Source organism: Trichomonas vaginalis, chromosome III (genome assembly GCF_026262505.1).
Source record: "Trichomonas vaginalis G3 chromosome III, whole genome shotgun sequence".
Lineage (NCBI taxonomy): Eukaryota > Parabasalia > Trichomonadida > Trichomonadidae > Trichomonas > Trichomonas vaginalis.
In genome coordinates this window covers 16,276,497-16,295,297 of record NC_067205.1, presented here as the reverse complement: position 1 = coordinate 16,295,297, position 18,801 = coordinate 16,276,497, and the positions used below count along the sequence as shown (strand labels likewise).

The window sequence follows — 18,801 nt, the reverse complement described above, 5'->3', positions numbered from 1 at the left end:
AGTAAGATTGGAACAATGCCAATGCTACTATTATTTGTAAATATATGGCAACTAAGAGATCAATCAAAAGGAGTATTGAGAATAACTTTAAATGGAAATGAAACATTATTGAGATATCCATGCCAAAATACACATGATTGCACATATTATTTTTCAAAATTAGAACCTGGATATTATTTAATAGAATTATGGGGGGCAAATGGGGGTGGAAGTTACACTAATGGAAAATTTTATGACGGAAGAGGTATTGGAGGATATTCACGAGGTGTTATGCAGCTAAATTACCCTTCAGATGTATATGTTTATATTGGAGGAAAAGGAGAAAATGGAAAAAATCCATCTACTATAGAAGTTTATGGTGGTTTTAATGGCGGAGGGAATAGTCCGAGAGATAACGATAATGACTCAGATGATCAAGGAGGTGGTGGTGGAGGGGCAACAGATATTAGAGTCAATGGAACATCCTATATTAATAGAATTATTATTGCAGGCGGTGCTGGGGAAAATGGATTTGACACAGGATATTACGATTTATCCCCTTCTTATGGTGGAGGATTTACTGGATCGCCACCAATTGAAAACAATGGTAATGGTATTTCATATGGAGTTTCTGCAGATCAAAATCGTGGTTATTCATTTGGTGAGGGACAAAACGGAGTACACACGGGAGGAACATCGGGTGGTGGTGGGCTTTTTGGAGGTTATACAATAAAAGGTGAAGTAGGAGGTCAAGGAGGTGGTGGGTCTGGATATATTGGGGGAGTTATTTCATACAAAAATATAATTCCTACAACAATCCCTGGTAATAGTAATTTTCCTTCGAAACCATGTAATGATAAAAATGGTTGTGCTAGAATCACGCTTATAGAGTATATTAAACGCAAAGAGAAACCAATTAGATCATGCCCAGAAACAGTTCCACGTTTTGCATGTAGATTTAATATAAGACATCGCTAAATATTGATTACTAAGATCGCATTCTTTTCAAGAATGCATTATAATATTTTTGCAAAATAAATATGTTTGTTTGTTATTATTGTTGAAATACATAAAAAATCTATTTCTTCAATATCTAGTAAATATACATAAATAAACTATAGTTTAATAATAAATAAAGTCTTAATTACAACATAAATCTATTTGGACTTGATGGAACAAAAATTCCACCAATATTTCTGTCTGGAACTAAAACAGAAAATTCGTTGTTCGAGCAAACAAAGTATTCGCTGTCAGTATTATACATAATTTGGCTCACTCCAACTCTGAGCTGAGTAATTGTCAAAGTTTCTTCGTGATTTATTGGATCCAAAATTGAAAGTTTTCCGTCATTTGTTGAAACGCAAATCAATTCATCGAAATTGTTGTTTTTGTAGTAACAGATGTCCAAGTATTTATCAAATCTTATATCAACAGTCTCTTTAACTACTTGTCCACTAGCCGTGAAAGTTATCATTGTTCTGGAGAACAAAAATACAAACAAATTTGAAGTTTGCAAATAAACAACTTTTTTGAATTTTTCAAGTGATAAACGCTCATTTTGTATCACTTTATAAACTCTCAAGTTGTGTGTCATCATGAAATAAATGTTATTCATGTCATCAACACTTATCATGATGTTGTTAAAAAGACAACAATAGATATCTTTGATTGGATAATCAGAAATGGAAATTGACTTTGAAATTTCCAAGTTTTGGTCGATTTCTTTGATTGTTCCGTTTTCTATTCCACAATAAATGTTTGTCTTGTCTGAATGAATGGAACAGATGTGTCCAATATCCGAAGATCTTATTGTTGTCTTTTCTTCGACATCAAAAATTGAAAAATAATCATCAAATCTGCCAAAAATTGCAATTCTACATCTTGAAGTCGAAGGAAGATGTTTCACAGTGTAGATCTCGTTTATCTTGTAGTTAAGAGTTTGTTTAACACTTGTACCTTCCACACCAATTATTGTGTTGTTATTTGTCACAAAGAAATTCATGTTTTTATACAAAAACATGCAAAAAATTCCTGAAATGTCCAGTTTGACCATTTGTCGCTGAACTCCTTTCGTCTGAGGATTCCTCATCGGATGATAAGAATCGAACAACTTCTGTGGAGCATTTCCCATTTTTCCCATTACTTGTTCGATGTCGTCGCTTCTGTCTTCAAAAGCGTTTGAGAAAATCTTGTAATCATAAGTATTATCTGTTTGTGTTGCACTTTCCCCTTGTTGTGAAACTCCAAATACCATATCAATCCATTTCTCAATGTTTGCACCATCCATTTCAAGCATTTGACGCTGTTTTACAACAAATTCAGTGGCATTTGAAAAATATTTTGGCACTTTTTTGTCGAAAACCAAATCTGGACAGTAAAAGTATTCTTCAATTGATTCAAATGAATCTCGTGGATCATCTGGATCACGGATAACTAAATCATTGTAAACATCTTCTAAAGAATTCTTGTTTGTTTCAAATAACAAATCTTTGACTCCAATTTTGTTTGAAATGTAATTATTCTTAAACAAAATAACACATTCATTATCAAGAGCATCTTCTAATTCTCTTGCTTTGATCTTCTGTACTCTCTTTGTGTTCGTAGTGTTGATGTTTTTCGCCAAATTTCGGAATTTGACGTATTCTAAATCATTGTCATAATTTGCCATTATCCAAGGGAAAATTGGGTAATTTTCTCTTGACAAAAATGATCTTCCAGAAATGATATTGAGCCAATGGATGTATTCGTACGTGGATATCATTCTTCTCTTCCATCTGAGTGTGAGTTTCAGCTTCTCCAACATTTCAAAAGGAATTGAATCGTAAACAAAATAAATTGGATTTTCATTCAAAATTTGTTGAGAAATCACTGAAACAAAACGATGGTTGTGTTCATTGGGGAACTTAAGTAGAAATGCCTTCCTTGATTTCAAGTAGAATGACATTGAGTTTGGATGATGTCTGTACCATTCCCAAGTAATTGCCGAAATTTCGGAGAATTTAACTTTGTAAAAAATGAATAAATCATTTCTTACAATTAATTGGTCGCCAAAGATATAAACAAACACTTTTTCTTCTTTGTAATCTCGTATTAAATAACAATGAGAACAGTAAAAAGAGAACTTTGACTTATCAAATTTCTTCACGAAATACTTTTCTTGATCATCAATTTGTATTTCAGGTCTTTTTGTATAAATCAATCTTTTTGTGAATAAATAAGGTCTCAAAATATGATCATATAAATGTCTTCTTGAGTATTGTTCTTCTTCTTTCAGGATGAACACGAAGTTTGAGTTTGGATAAGAGAATTTTTCTTGGAGTTCTTCGAAACAATGTTTTCTTTTATATTTTTGAAGAACGAAATATTTCTCTGTGAAACTCAAAAGAGAATCTAAATGTGGACATTCGATTGATACGAATTCGAATGGTGTTAACATGAAATTAACTAAAACATCTTCCAAATTTGAAAATTGACTTTCAAAATTTTCGGAATAAAAAGTTTGTAAACTTTCATTTTTGTCTTCGAAAAATTTCAACAAATTTTCTTTTTCAAGTTGGTATTCTCTGTAAAACTGAGGAGATTCTGATTCAAAGTATTCCTTAGACAAGCAGCATTCGTAGAATAAAACATTCAATGTCTTTGCATTTGGATAATTAAGACAAAATGTATCTAATAAATCCGAATGATTGATTTGCAAATTTCTTTCACTTCTTAACACGAAATCCAACAAAACAAAGAAATATTCAATGGATTTTTGGTTCAAATCTTTGTCTTGAACGAAATCTAACAATAAAATTGCAATGTTGACGTCCATCCATTCGTTTTCAACAATTTTTGGTCCAAAACTCTTTTTGTTTGTCACTTTTTTAGAATTATTATTTTTGACGATGAAATCTAAAAGAGTTCCAACTTCTTTTAGTTCTTCATTTTCCCAATCTTCTGTTTTATCATATTTAATAACTGTTTCTTCACTGAAAACAACAGAATTCGAAACAGATTCTGAGTTTTGTTCCTCAGAAATTATGTCTTTTTCATTTGATTGGAAATTCATGCTATTTATCATATGTAAATTAGTTATTTCAGATTGATTTCCACTCATGCTGCCTATCAATGATGATGTGTCAGATTCATTTTTGACATGTAAACTTGCTTTGTCATTTTTGAATCCTGGGAAACTTCCGATTAATCCGAAATTCTGTGGATTAATTTCGTTTTTAATTGTTTTCTTTGATGAAATTCCTCCTGAAGAATTAGATCTATCTATTTTCTTTGAAGAGATTCTCTCAGTTGATTTAGATTTGTGCATAATTTTCTCAAATTCAACAATTTGAACATCATTTGTTTCATCTAAAATTGAATCTGTTTCTTGTGAAATAACATCTCTAAATTCAACATGTTTTGTTTCAAGTAAATATCTGACAACTGTTTTAACAAAATCATTCTTTTGTTCGGAATCACCATTATTAAAAACTCTCATAGTCATTGCGCTCAACAGAGTGTTTTCTATAACATGGACATCGAAAGAAACAAAACTTTGCATCAAAGAAAGGAAAGATAATACTTCCGGCAAAATTTCAGTGTTTTGTTTGATTAAATTAACAAAAGAAACAGTTAATTTGTCTTCAAACAAAAGAAGGAATGAACAAATAATAGAAATACTTAATGGTTTCAATGTTTTTGAAATTTTAATGCAAATATCATTTTGTGTCAAAATATTTGCAACAAAAACTTGCATTTGCTTCCTTAATTCAGGTGAAACATAGTTTCCAAGAACACAAATGAATGGAAACAATGGTGCTGCAATGGAATTAAATGACTTCACTTTTATCAGTTTTTCTAAAGTGTCAATTTTTGTATTTCCAATGAAATAATTACAGAATTCTGTTGCAAAAGTTTCATTTATTTGCAACGATCTGAATCTTGTTTCGTTTAAGAAGAACCATAGTAATCTTGAGTGATAAGGCTCTTCATTTTGTATAAACAGCATAATTACAGTATAAATAACATAAGATTGTGTGCTAGAAAGCAAAGAACGACTTCCCAAAATGAAATCTCTGACAAAATCTTGTGCTGTTGAATCTCTTTTCGCCAAAGAAAAGAAGACTTGTAAAACTTGCATTGATACTTCTTTGTCATCTTTGAAATGCTCTAAAAATCTAAATAATATTTGTAAAAGTTTTTTGTCAATGTTGATGTAAACAAACTCTCTCAAAATTGACAACAATAAAGTGACAGTACTTTTTGTAAAGTTGTCAGAAATTGAGATATAATAAATAATTCTTTCTACAGGTAATAACTTTGCGAAATAAAGTTTGTCTTCATCTTGTATCGCTGACCATTTCGACAAAAGTAAAATTGCACAATCTTTGTCTTTAAACCAGATCTGAGTTCCAATCAAGATATGTTTCAGAAAATCATTTTTCAAGGCTTTAAATGTCAAAATTTTGTCAAATTTCATAATTTGATCATATAATTTTGTATTTGGTTTTTCTTCGAGATTATCTAAAGAAGAAGCCAGACACTTGAAGAACTTCAAATTGTAAAGTCTCTTTTGCAAATCCAAACTTTCATTTTCTAATATCATTTGGAAAATTTCCAAAATAGAAATGAAATTTTTGACATTTTGGCAAAAATGAGACAAAAACAGATAAAATTCAATTCCATTCAACTCCAACAAATTCATCTTGAATAAAGAAACTTTGCAAATCATGTTTGGTTTGATTTTAATAACCTCTGGTTCGAAAGAAAGTGAATTTACCAAACAAAAATCTTCTGTTGTCGAATCAGGAGTGAAATAATAAACGGCCTTATCGTTAATGTAAACTGTAATTGGTCCAGTTATGTTTGACTCTTGCGCTGTTCCAATTGTATCATTTCTTTGTTGGCTTTCGAACAAAAACAAGTCAAATGTGTATTCTTCTTCGAAATTTGAAAGAAAAACGGTTGCCAACGGTTTGTCATCTATCGTCAATATAAATTCTTTGAGTTTATTAACAGATAATGACATCTTGTACCATTTGTTTTGCATTAATTGAACAGGGGACCTAAATTCACTGTTTTCTAATTCAATTTCGAAGAAATCTTTTTGTAAATTACAAAAAAGTTGATTTTCTCCTGAAACAATTTTGAATAATCTGAATGATTGGGAACATAATTGTATATAAGCATCTATTCTAAATGATGATTGTGTCATATTTAAGTTGATTCCTCCTGATTCTGGAGAAAACAAGAAAACTGTTTTTCCAAAACATGTTTTATCACTATTTAATATTATTTTTGTCATTTGTAAGAGATTTGTTATTTTTTCATCTTTCGTTAAATTCAAATTTGTTTTATCAACATAAATTCCTTCTTGTGTCAGCATTGAAGGTCTTCTAACTTTCTTCTTACTTCCTTCAGATTTAGGCAAACCATCAGTTTTAACAATATGTGTTTTTGTTTCCGTGACTAATGAACTTTGATTTTTATCTTCTTTAGAAATTTTTTGTTCATCAGAGTTTTTAGAAATTTTATCCAAATTTTCACTAGAAATCTTTGTATTTTCAGAAATTTTTTGATCTTCCGAAATTTTTGTGTTTTTATCTGAAGCTCCATTTTCAATAGAAATATTTGAATTTTCAGAAATTTTAGAATTTTTCTCCAAATTTTCGTTTTCTTTTGATATTGTTGTATTTTCTAAATTATTTTGATTTTCATTTGGATTTGTGATTAATTTATTTTCTTTTTGTTCAGTATTTTCTATTTTATCTGTTGAAGAAATTTGAATTTTGTCACTTTTTTGAATTTTATCTGTTAAAATATTTTGATTTTCTTTTATATCGAAAAACTTGTAGTATTGACGAATTAATTTTGCGTTAGTGAATTTAGAAGCAATCATTACGAACAGGTCCAAGTGTTTGAAGCAGTCATCAGGACATACATCATTTAAAATAGAGAAAATATCAGAATTAATACATTGTAATTTCTGAATATCATTATTTTGACACAAATTTGTAATTCTAAACAAGAAATCCGATCTAAAATCACTCAACAAAATTGATTTGATGAAAGGGAAAGAGTCGGGATTAGTTATCCCTATGAAATCTGTTTGTGATCCCGAAATAATCATGCAAAGAACAGTATAAACCTGTAAATTAAGTTTTTCTTTGTTTATGCATTCACTTATCATTTTAATTTCGTGACTTGTCAATGCTCTTATGTTTAATCTCATTCCTAATGACACAAGAAGCAAAGCATTCAACAATACATCATCATCCATGTCTTTGTTGAACATTGCAATGACAAATCTAAATGAATCCGAGTGAAAAAACGATAAAACTAAATCTAAATTTGATAATGAAAATAAAGCAGAATGTAAAGTATTCAAAATATTTGCCAACACTTTATTTTCTTCGGTTTCTTTCAATTTTTTAAAAATTTGATCTAGAAATGTTTGATTTTCTGATTCCAATGATCTAAGAAGAACAGCGAGAATTGATGCGAGAGAACGTCCATATTTCAAGTCAAAGATTATGTTGATGATGCCTGTACTCAATGATCTGGACGAGAGAATGAAAGAATTGATGTTTTTCATGTTACAAATCTTTTTTATCATTTTTAATTCGAGTTTTCTCATTTCTTTCGAATAAATCGATGTTTCATCAATCTCTAGGCCTGAAAACACGCAAGCCATTAATGGTTCAATCTCAACACTAGAGAGTTTGTTGTAGTTTATCATTTTCATGGAATAAAACAAAATTTCCGTGAAAATTTTCGGATTCGAAATTGAATTTGACATAAACATAATGAAATACTTCAGAATATCACTGGGACTCATTGTCTTGTATAATAGCATATATAGTTGCATTCCGATGCGTCTGAGATTGACAATGTAAAAAGATTTCTGATCAAACATAGAAAAGTCGTTGTAATAAAGGAATTGAGGGAAAAAGAATGAAAAAGGAAGTTTTTTGTCTTCAGGTTCGTTGTTTTGGATCATTTTGTAAATAAATAGATATGATATTGAAATTGTTGCAAAACTATTGATTTCTATACGAAGAAAGAGCTTGATAAGAGCTTCTTTTGCTTTGGAGCTCGCTCTTGATAGTAAATAAACTGCATTTTTAGAATTATTTGTTATATTTTCTAAATTTGTCTCTAGATCTGGTATTTTTTCGTAATTCGTAAGTAATGTTGTAACAGATGATATGTCATCTACAAATAGATCGATAATTTCTTCGAATTTGTAGTAATTTTCTGGTGAAATTCCTAAAATTTCGCATCTGAATGTTAAAACCGCATCGAGTGTCTTTCTATCGCGATAATTAGATGCAAGATTTGCAGTTTGATCAATTATATTATTCAAAATGTCGGTGGTTATGTTTAATACGTCAATATTCTTGAGTTGCTTCGTTAAACTATTAATAAATGTAATAAGAGTTGATAAGTTTGAAGTGTACCATTGATTTTTTATGATTGTTTCTAGTAGAAGTAAGGTTTGTATCAAAATCAAGGGAGAAATCGATCTGCAGCTAGAAATAAATACGATAATATCTGAAAGAAAATGGTAAACATTTTGTGTCTGTGAAACTCTTTGTAAAAAGATTAAAAATGTAGTGTTAATTTCTTTCGTAAATTTTGGTACAAGATCTAGAGAAAGAACTAGGAATGCAATGAAATACTGTATATCAGATTCGACAACTTCAGATAAATCATTGTAAATTAAAGCGATAAATGACTGAATACTGATAACTCCAACGAATTCTTGTTGATCTAACTTATCTGTGATTTGCCGTTGGTGCTCGTATATGTATTTCATTAATTTTGTGCGTTTATCTAGTTGTAAATTTAGTTTCGTGATTAATTCCGAATTTGAAATTTTGCGATTATCAAAGACAGAGAGATCAACATCCGGAATCAACTCTCGAAATTCTGGAGGAAATCTCTCTATTATCTTAGGATCGATGTATGTCGCTTGAAAAATTGTTGCGACAACTTCAGGATCCAATCCTTTTTCCATCAATGAATGTTCAGCCTTTCAAATAGAATATGTGTAACGTATGAAGCATATAAATGTAGGTTCTTATCATTAATATCTTAAATCTATAGTTTTCAAAATAAGGAAGATTGATTTAGTGATTTATTTTAGTTTTCTTGCAAATTATTTGATTTTGCTTATTTCTACAATAAAACCAATTAAAAAAACTAAAAAAAAACATCACTTGATAAAACATAATCTCACAAACGCACTTATATATTCTAATTTTTAACGAGATCCTTTGGTCCTCTCAATACCATTGTGGATTATACGGTATCGAGACTTAATTCATTATAATGAATTCAAAATATCAAAATCATACAAAATTTAGAAAAAAATAAACTAAAAATTCAACTATTTATATATGATATCTTATTCCTGGTATGGATTTGGTCCTGTTTCAACCTTAACAGAATCATCGCGAGACCATTCTGAGAAAGAACCACCGAAAACGATTGGTTCTGGCATATTTGCAATCTTTGCAGCCAAAACCAATGGTGTTGCTGTAATTCCGGATCCGCAATATGACACACATTCTTTTCCTTCTGGGAAGAATCCCTTGAGCTGTTCACGAAGGTCATCGGCTGGAAGGAACTTTCCTTCTGGAGTAAAGGATTTTCCGCATGGGCGGTTGATTGCTCCTGGAATATGTCCAGCGCGTGGATCTAATGGTTCAACATCGCCACGGTAGCGTTCTGGAGCACGAGCATCGAATAATTGAGCCTTCTTTGTGATTAAGTTCTCCTTAACTTGATCAATTGTCCAAAGTCTAACAAGTTCTGGTCCTGGATTGTATGCTGGAGCGCCTTCAACATGTGGACGTACTCTTTCGCCTGCTGCTGTTGGTTTTCTTGATTCTTTCCAAGCGCGAAGGCCTCCATCAAGAACAGCAACGTTCTTGTGGCCTGCCCAGCGAAGCATCCACCATGCACGAACGCAAAAGTTTGATCCATTACGATCGTAAACGATAATTTGTGTTTCTGGTGTTATTCCGAAGCTGCCGAGTCTTATTTGGAAATCTTCGCGGGTTGGTAATGGGTGACGGCCACCAGAAGCACGTGGTTTTCCTTCTTCTGCACATAAATCATGATGAATATCGATAAATATTGCTCCAGGAACATGCTCCTTAATAAATTCTTCTAAACCCCAATCTTTCTTGACGAGATCATATGAGCAATCCCAGATTTGAAGTGGACTGCCTTTTTCTTGGAGTTCTGCCAATTGTTCAGGTGTTACAATTGTCTCAAACATTCTCTAAATGATTTTTGTGACTTCACTTTTATGTAATTTTATTTGATTTATTTTTATTTCATTATTACATTACTAATAACCAAATAATAAATAAAATTGCCATGTCACTTTTTCGATATCAAGTGGGTCAGTGATGGAGAACTGTTTCTCGTGATGGAAGATGTCACTTTTTATAAATAATTATTTGTGCAATAGTACTAGAATATAATCCAATATAAGAGTTACTATGAGTGTGTGAAACATTTTCCATTTTCGATCAATATTCGGATCGAGTTCATTAAAATCATAAGGTTATGTGCACTGGCGTTCACAAATTCAATATACCTATGTACATTAAAACTATTTGCTATCGCTATTTTAATGTTAATCTCGAAAATTATCTAATCAAAGATCTCATTTGAGAATAACTCTTTCGTATCTGCGATATTTGTTCAGAAGTCGATTTGTTAATAGTAATACCAATTGTAAAAATCCGTTAAATACATCGCTACGAACTTTTTCCATACACAGAAGCAATTCTGAAAGATATGATGCATTTTTGGTCTACACCGAAATATACGGAGAGAACGTTAAGATTAGCCTTCAGTTCATTTATCATCAATGGTTGCAGGCTTAGGTATCAACACCACCCTCATAGGCCTTCAGTTACAAAGAGTCCATGACCAATCTCCCATATTTTCCAAGTCTTTCTTAACTCTTGGAAGTAGGTTAGAAATCTCAAAGTCCAAATTCGAGTTCATTGCTAGTCAAGGTTTGTTTTCCAATTTTAATAGATTGAAGATCAAAGATACATCATTTGGTATTGTTAAGAGTATTACTCTAAATGGTGATGCAGTGTACACAAATAGGTTCTTTGGTGACTCTTTAGATATGTCCGGACACTATATTTACTTTGAAGGATGTTACTTTTATAAATCGGCAACAACCACTCAGCAGATTGTAGCCTCAAAAGTTGAAATGACACAATGCTTTGTAAATTCTTCTAAGCTATTGTTTAGATCAGCTAACGTCTCAATAAGAAATTCATTTATCAAATCCTATAGATTAGAAGTGAGCTATAACGAGTATTTCAGTTGTTCAAATGTTAACTATGTACTTCAGCAGCTTATATTCTCATCAGCACAAACATCTAAGTCAAATTATGATAATTGTAACATTTCCAAACTAACAACTGAAATTATATCTCCTGTATACGGAAACCTTGCAATGAACCATCTTGTAATTTCAGAAATGAACTCAACTTATGGATTGAAATTCCCGAAACTTGATTCACCATATTTTCAATACTTAACAATCCAAGATAGCACATTTAAATCTTGTGCAATCAGATCGTCGATCTCTCTGAACATAGAGAACCTAGCAGTATTTAATACAAAAACTGGAGGTCAATTCTTTGATGCAGATGGCTTGAAGTTAAATGTAAACGGATTCTATTGCGACTGCGATGTTGATACCACAGATATGCAAATAGAAGGTACTAATTTAAGAACGCTTTCAGAAGAAATGCCAAAACATGTTCCAAGAATAACATTAGTACCTGATCCACAATTTCTGGACTACAGACTTGATAAGGAAAAAACAATACGCTTTGTTAGATACTAAAATTAACTTAACTAAGAATAAATTTTTAAATTTAATTTCATTAGAAAAACTTATTTAAATATTACTAAGTATTACTAAATTTACTATTTAAATTTAGAATTTATTTTCTTGTAGCCTTGTAAAGTTGATATAATTTGCGGGCATAATCGTATTGCTGGTACCATGGATGTGGCTTAATCCATGATGGAACAGCGTTTGTCTTTGGAGCAATTGGCTTCTTAGCAAGAAGTTTCTTTGGTAAAGCAATCTTCTTTGGAAGAGCAAGTTTCTTCTTATATAACTTTGGGCATGGGTACTTGCGGCAGTACTTCTTCATCCAGCGCTGTAACATAGCCTTGTTGATTGGGTATCTGCGGAATGGCTTCTTAGCTGCGACCTTCTTGTCTTCGTTGAGCTCAAGGTCAAAGTCGACCGGGCCCCACTTCCAGCGGAAGTTCATGTTGTCATCGTCGTCTTCTTCGGCGGCGTTGTGATATTCAAGGCGGAACTTGCCAATAGCTGTCATTAATTCAGCCCAAGCCTTCCAGTTCTCATCTTCCTCTTCTTCAGCAGAGTTGTGGTATTCAAGGCGGAACTTGCCAATAGCTGTCATTAATTCAGCCCAAGCCTTCCAGTTCTCATCTTCCTCTTCTTCAGCAGAGTTGTGGTATTCAAGGCGGAACTTGCCCCATGGTGAGTGGTATGTAAGGCCAATGCCCCAGTTGTCATCATCCTCTTCGTTAGCATCAACACCAAAGCTTAAAAGACCCCACTTTGTTGGGATTGGGAATGGGAATCTCCAATTATCATCATCTTCAGCTTCGTTAGCATCAACACCGAAGCTTAAAAGGCCCCACTTTGTTGGGATTGGGAATGGGAACTTCCAGTTGTCATCGTCAGCATTATATGCTGTGCGTAAGGCAAGGAAAGGTAGCATCGAAAAAAATGAAATGATTTTTTTTGTCGAGAATTCTGATATCATTCAATTGTTATCAGACTGGCAGAAACAATTGGTTAGTTCGAAATACATGAACTATATGACAAATAGACCTATTATCATTGAAATATTCATCAGGAAACCTTGACAGATCTGACAGGCAGAACTCCCATTTCTGCCTCCTGTCTGACAATTCTAGATATTAAAACGCAGAATATTTGAATATATCATGAACCAAATTTTATTTATTATTTTCCATTTAAAAATTTTTCTGTTCAAGATTTATAAGCGATCTTTTTTTCCCCGAATCAATTTGAACTGAATAAACTAATTGATTGTATCATGGGCATAATCGAATGTTATGTATTTAATAGTGAACGAAACAAAAATTTTTTATCCCTCAATTTTTAACTTTTGCAACTCCAAAAACCAGGTGTTTTTCCAGAACTACCATCTAGGATGAGTCCTAGGAGCTATAATTCTAGGGTTAGATGATACCCACTTAGTACTTTTATTTGTATATGTTTTAGTGGAATTTGGTGAGGGGTCATGAAATTCGTATCTAATTTGCTATCATCTAAGCTGGTAAAAGTTAGAGAAAGCTATTTACTGGTTGTATATTACAAATATACCTTGTAATAGAAAATATAAGTGTTTGTGATTTAAATTCGCTCAATTAGCTCGAAAATTTGTTTTATATCCATGACAAACTAACACAATCCTATTTATGTGATTGCCAATCTGCTCCCAAAATATATCAGCATGAATATATATATATTGATATTATTTGCAATTTCATCATTAAATAGCACTTTTTTTCTATTTTTAATTTAGAAATAGTATATTTATATGATAGCGACACAAGATTTTAATTAAAAAATATATGTTATCGATCATCACACTCAAATTGAATTTCAAAAATTTTAGAATTTTTCAATTTCAATATTGAAAATATATTTCTTATATCATAGCGATTCATGTTATAATAATATGGAGAAAAATATTGTTTTAAATCTAAAATTTAAAATGAATGATTGGGCATTACATTAATCCAATTTATTGTTTATTTGTTAATCTAGTGGAAACAATTAATATTTTGGAGAAACAAAAATTTGAAATTTGAAATTTTGAAAAAAATGCATGAATCGGTAATTAAACATTGATTTATTAATTTATTAGCCATGCTTTTGATGTTGGTCTTATTCTTAAGCCGATTTAAAGAATTAATTTTTCCAAATCGTGTTTGACATTAACACATATAGATATATCAGGAAAAAAGGTATCACTTATCAAGTTATTGGTTTTTATGTATCTCCTAACTTTGCCTCGTTCTGAATACAATTCTAGTTAACGAATTTTAAATAATTATATGAAGAATACATCATTTTGGTTTTATTATTATTAAAATGATATATATTAGCTATGTATATGCTTGTAAGAATATTATTCCGTGAATTGGAAACAGAAAAAATAAATTTAGACAGAAAATGCATATCTTTAAAAAATAATATGAAATTTAGCTTTGATATTATTATCCGATAAAATATGCATGATAATTACTCCGCAAATAAAATTTAGGAAGCAAGTTGTGACGGTTTGGGCGGTTTTCAATGGCCCACAAGGAAGGAAGTATCGTTTTATCAGGCAACAAGAGGTCTTGAAATGAGTAAAGGACTGATCACCCTTGAAAGGTTCAAACTTGCTTGCGCGCCGCAGTCTTAAAAATGATATGTTTCACTTCTGGTCGAAAATTTCAACCTCTATGACAGTTGTTGGATGAACAATTGTGTAGCGGGATGAAATCTGAGTGCGGCCTGGGGCTGCAGTATCAATCTTCTCGGCATCTTTACCGCAATCATCTCTTAGATTGCACACAAAGTTGCGAACGAGCAGCTTTCTATGCGGTAAAGATGCCGGTAAAAGAGAGCCGTAGTGATTCTCTGCTGCAGCGTCAATCTTCCCGGCATCTTTACCGCAATCATCTCTTAGATTGCACACAAAGTTGCGAACGAGCAGTTTTCTATGCGGTAAAGATGCCGGAAAGAGAGAGTCGATGTGAGGTTCTTTTCGAGGGCTCCTCGAATGGAACAATGTTCCGCATTCATAACTTGAACGCGGAAGTTTGACCGACAATAGTGTATTATGCACTCCTGACGGTCGCAGTGTCTCATTCTGGGAGACATTGCCTCTGCATGTCTCCCAGAATGGAACAATGTTCCGCATTCATAACTTGAACGCGGAAGTTTGACCGACAATAGTGTATTATGCACTCCTGACGGTCGCAGTGTCTCATTCTGGGAGACATTGCCTCTGCATGTCTCCCAGAATGGAACAATGTTCCGCATTCATAACTTGAACGCGGAAGTTTGACCGACAAGAGTGCATTATCCAATCTTTTTTGTCATATACCTCAACCCACAAAGACAAAACCTTACATAAAATAGGTAAACTTTGGTTTTCACTTAATAATGTTTATTTTTAATTTTTTGTTCTTTATATAACTTTTTCTTCTACTAAACTATTTTACAGACTCTACTGAGCTATCCTCACATATATACCTGTGACAATAACACATCTATACTCCCTTCATATTCTGATCTCATGACATATTACAGCACAAACTATAATTATACAACATACCTCATAAAGTCTGATTTTACCCCTATCTAAGCGTTCAAAACCTATTTTCCCCGCGTAATCTGATTCTTCTGGCTCTGCTGATTCGATTTCTGCTGTCAGATCGTGAAAATATGCATCACACAATGAGATAAACACAAAATACACAACTTAATATTTTCCTTAAAATTTCTCTTCAAGTTCATACTGAAACAACATCTTTTTTTGAAAATACAATTTTTTCAAAAAATGTATGAATTCAAAAGTGCATACTATATCTAGTCATTACCCAACATTAATTTTGTATTTTAGTTTTTAAGATATTCATTTTATTATACGTCTATTCAGAAAATTAAATATATTTGTGAGGGAAAACGGAGGAAATAATAAATATGTCAAGATCGAGGAATTGACAATTTAAGGAAAATATTAAGTTGTGTATTTTGTGTTTATCTCATTGTGTGATGCATATTTTCACGATCTGACAGCAGAAATCGAATCAGCAGAGCCAGAAGAATCAGATTACGCGGGGAAAATAGGTTTTGAACGCTTAGATAGGGGTAAAATCAGACTTTATGAGGTATGTTGTATAATTATAGTTTGTGCTGTAATATGTCATGAGATCAGAATATGAAGGGAGTATATGTGTTATTGTCACAGGTATATATGTGAGGATAGCTCAGTAGAGTCTGTAAAATAGTTTAGTAGAAGAAAAAGTTATATAAAGAACAAAAAATTAAAAATAAACATTATTAAGTGAAAACCAAAGTTTACCTATTTTATGTAAGGTTTTGTCTTTGTGGGTTGAGGTATATGACAAAAAAGATTGGATAATGCACTCTTGTCGGTCAAACTTCCGCGTTCAAGTTATGAATGCGGAACATTGTTCCATTCTGGGAGACATGCAGAGGCAATGTCTCCCGGAATGAGACATGCAGACCGACAGGAGTGCATAATGCACTCTTGTCGGTCAAAGTTTTGCAATCACATTCTGATTGCAGAAGATTGTTCCATTCTGGGAGACATGCAGAGGCAATGTCTCCCAGAATGAGACACTGCGACCGACAGGAGTGCATAATGCACTATTGTCGGTCAAACTTCCGCGTTCAAGTTATGAATGCGGAACATTGTTCCATTCTGGGAGACATGCAGAGGCAATGTCTCCCAGAATGAGACACTGCGACCGTCAGGAGTGCATAATACACTATTGTCGGTCAAACTTCCGCGTTCAAGTTATGAATGCGGAACATTGTTCCATTCTGGGAGACATGCAGAGGCAATGTCTCCCAGAATGAGACACTGCGACCGTCAGGAGTGCATAATACACTATTGTCGGTCAAACTTCCGCGTTCAAGTTATGAATGCGGAACATTGTTCCATTCTGGGAGACATGCAGAGGCAATGTCTCCCAGAATGAGACACTGCGACCGTCAGGAGTGCATAATACACTATTGTCGGTCAAACTTCCGCGTTCAAGTTATGAATGCGGAACATTGTTCCATTCTGGGAGACATGCAGAGGCAATGTCTCCCGGAATGAGACATGCAGACCGACAGGAGTGCATAATGCACTCTTGTCGGTCAAAGTTTTGCAATCACATTCTGATTGCAGAAGATTGTTCCATTCTGGGAGACATGCAGAGGCAATGTCTCCCGGAATGAGACATGCAGACCGACAGGAGTGCATAATGCACTCTTGTCGGTCAAAGTTTTGCAATCACATTCTGATTGCAGAAGATTGTTCCATTCTGGGAGACATGCAGAGGCAATGTCTCCCAGAATGAGACACTGCGACCGTCAGGAGTGCATAATACACTATTGTCGGTCAAACTTCCGCGTTCAAGTTATGAATGCGGAACATTGTTCCATTCTGGGAGACATGCAGAGGCAATGTCTCCCAGAATGAGACACTGCGACCGTCAGGAGTGCATAATACACTATTGTCGGTCAAACTTCCGCGTTCAAGTTATGAATGCGGAACATTGTTCCATTCTGGGAGACATGCAGAGGCAATGTCTCCCAGAATGAGACACTGCGACCGTCAGGAGTGCATAATACACTCTTGTCGGTCAAAGTTTTGCAATCACATTCTGATTGCAGAAGATTGTCTCATTCTGGGAGACATGCAGAGGCAATGTCTCCCAGAATGATACCGTCATACCAACACCAATTTATTCCTTCTTTCCATTGTCATACAATTCAATATTTTTATCAATCTTAATCAACTTTTTTTATTCTTCTTTAATTCAATTTATCTTTCTCCTAGAATATCTATTCCTTTAACAGACATAAAATCACTAATCGAGCTTTTTCAATACTCAAAATTTCATATAAATCTTTGTTATTTTTTCTCTCATCGCTTATTTTATTAAATATACATATTTCCTCTCACATATCCCTCTTCATATATATTGGATCTCAACACTCATCTATTAGAACAATATATTTTCGCTTAATCTCATATTATTCATTAACAATCTTTCATCTTCTTATTTCTAGTTAACCTACCAATATATATATAGAATATATGCCCAATTACATATTCAGATACATTAAATTCAAGAAATTCTTCTAATATTATTCTCCTATTCATAATAAAATCATATTTAGTCTCACATCACAATTCTATCAGTTCTCCAATATCATATCATATTGGTAACATCACATATATCTCTTATAATATCACTTAAATTTGTATTTTTTTATTAATTATATTTAATTAGTTCTACATTCTATTATTATAGAGGTTTGACAAACTCATCAATAGTTAAAATCAAAATCTATTCAGAACTTTGAATCTAATGAAAATTACATTTCGATATCTTTTTGCAAGCTTAATTTTTTGTATTATCTTAAAATACATTTAGTAATGTTATGTACATATTGAATTCAAATTATGACGCAGTATTATGCAACTCATCTTGAGATTCACATTTCATTTTCACAATTATTGCATATATACATCAATAACATATTGTACTCATATAGCGACACGACTCTAAACTCAATGACATCAAATAATGCTTCTAATATTTAAAATTATTTTTGCATTTTTGATTCTCAGCTTAACTTCTATAAATGTCACCAAAACATTTCATTCCTACCAAAAAATAATATATTAGTAATTAAGCGTTTATTATCATTGTTACTCACATCATATTAATTCATTTTTGTAATTTTTTAAATAAATGACTGGAATCATAAACCATATGTACCCATATCAACATGTTAAAATTTCAAAGTCTGAAACTTAGTATACATTAAGTTTCATGAAATCAGATAATCTCGTAGATTTCTTAAATATTATATATTGCTGGCCAATAATGATGCAGCATGATTCTCCATCATATCAGCATTCTAAACATATCTTTATTTTGTCAATTGGCATAAATTAAGGGTGCTTTTCAGGCGATAAATGGTAT

The 18,801-nt window shown here is 32.5% G+C and overlaps 6 protein-coding genes across 6 annotated transcripts; 2 read left to right on the top strand and 4 right to left on the bottom strand.

Moving 5' to 3' along the window:
• Nucleotides 1-14: 14 nt before the first annotated feature.
• On the top strand, nucleotides 15-957 carry TVAGG3_0712340 (glycine-rich protein family; the record flags this gene model as incomplete). Its single annotated transcript, XM_001580809.2, has 1 exon — nucleotides 16-957. One exon carries the CDS (start codon nucleotides 16-18, stop codon nucleotides 955-957), a length of 942 nt encoding a protein of 313 aa, XP_001580859.1.
• A 118-nt stretch (nucleotides 958-1,075) lies between these two features.
• TVAGG3_0712330 (platelet formation protein family) lies at nucleotides 1,076-9,187 on the bottom strand (the record flags this gene model as incomplete). The annotated part of the gene is made up of 1 exon (XM_001580810.1): nucleotides 1,124-8,977. One exon carries the CDS (start codon nucleotides 8,975-8,977, stop codon nucleotides 1,124-1,126), a length of 7,854 nt encoding a protein of 2,617 aa, XP_001580860.1.
• A 146-nt stretch (nucleotides 9,188-9,333) lies between these two features.
• Nucleotides 9,334-10,263, bottom strand: TVAGG3_0712320 (thiosulfate sulfurtransferase protein; the record flags this gene model as incomplete). The annotated part of the gene is made up of 1 exon (XM_001580811.1): nucleotides 9,368-10,246. The coding sequence occupies one exon, from the start codon at nucleotides 10,244-10,246 to the stop codon at nucleotides 9,368-9,370; it is 879 nt and encodes a 292-aa protein (XP_001580861.1).
• A 583-nt stretch (nucleotides 10,264-10,846) lies between these two features.
• On the top strand, nucleotides 10,847-11,848 carry TVAGG3_0712310 (uncharacterized protein; the record flags this gene model as incomplete). Its single annotated transcript, XM_001580812.1, has 1 exon — nucleotides 10,847-11,848. The coding sequence occupies one exon, from the start codon at nucleotides 10,847-10,849 to the stop codon at nucleotides 11,846-11,848; it is 1,002 nt and encodes a 333-aa protein (XP_001580862.1).
• A 100-nt stretch (nucleotides 11,849-11,948) lies between these two features.
• Nucleotides 11,949-12,860, bottom strand: TVAGG3_0712300 (uncharacterized protein; the record flags this gene model as incomplete). The annotated part of the gene is made up of 1 exon (XM_001580813.1): nucleotides 11,949-12,764. One exon carries the CDS (start codon nucleotides 12,762-12,764, stop codon nucleotides 11,949-11,951), a length of 816 nt encoding a protein of 271 aa, XP_001580863.1.
• A 1,522-nt stretch (nucleotides 12,861-14,382) lies between these two features.
• TVAGG3_0712290 (uncharacterized protein) lies at nucleotides 14,383-15,166 on the bottom strand (the record flags this gene model as incomplete). Its single annotated transcript, XM_001580814.2, has 1 exon — nucleotides 14,499-14,987. The coding sequence occupies one exon, from the start codon at nucleotides 14,985-14,987 to the stop codon at nucleotides 14,499-14,501; it is 489 nt and encodes a 162-aa protein (XP_001580864.1).
• Between the last annotated feature and the right edge of the window lie 3,635 nt (nucleotides 15,167-18,801).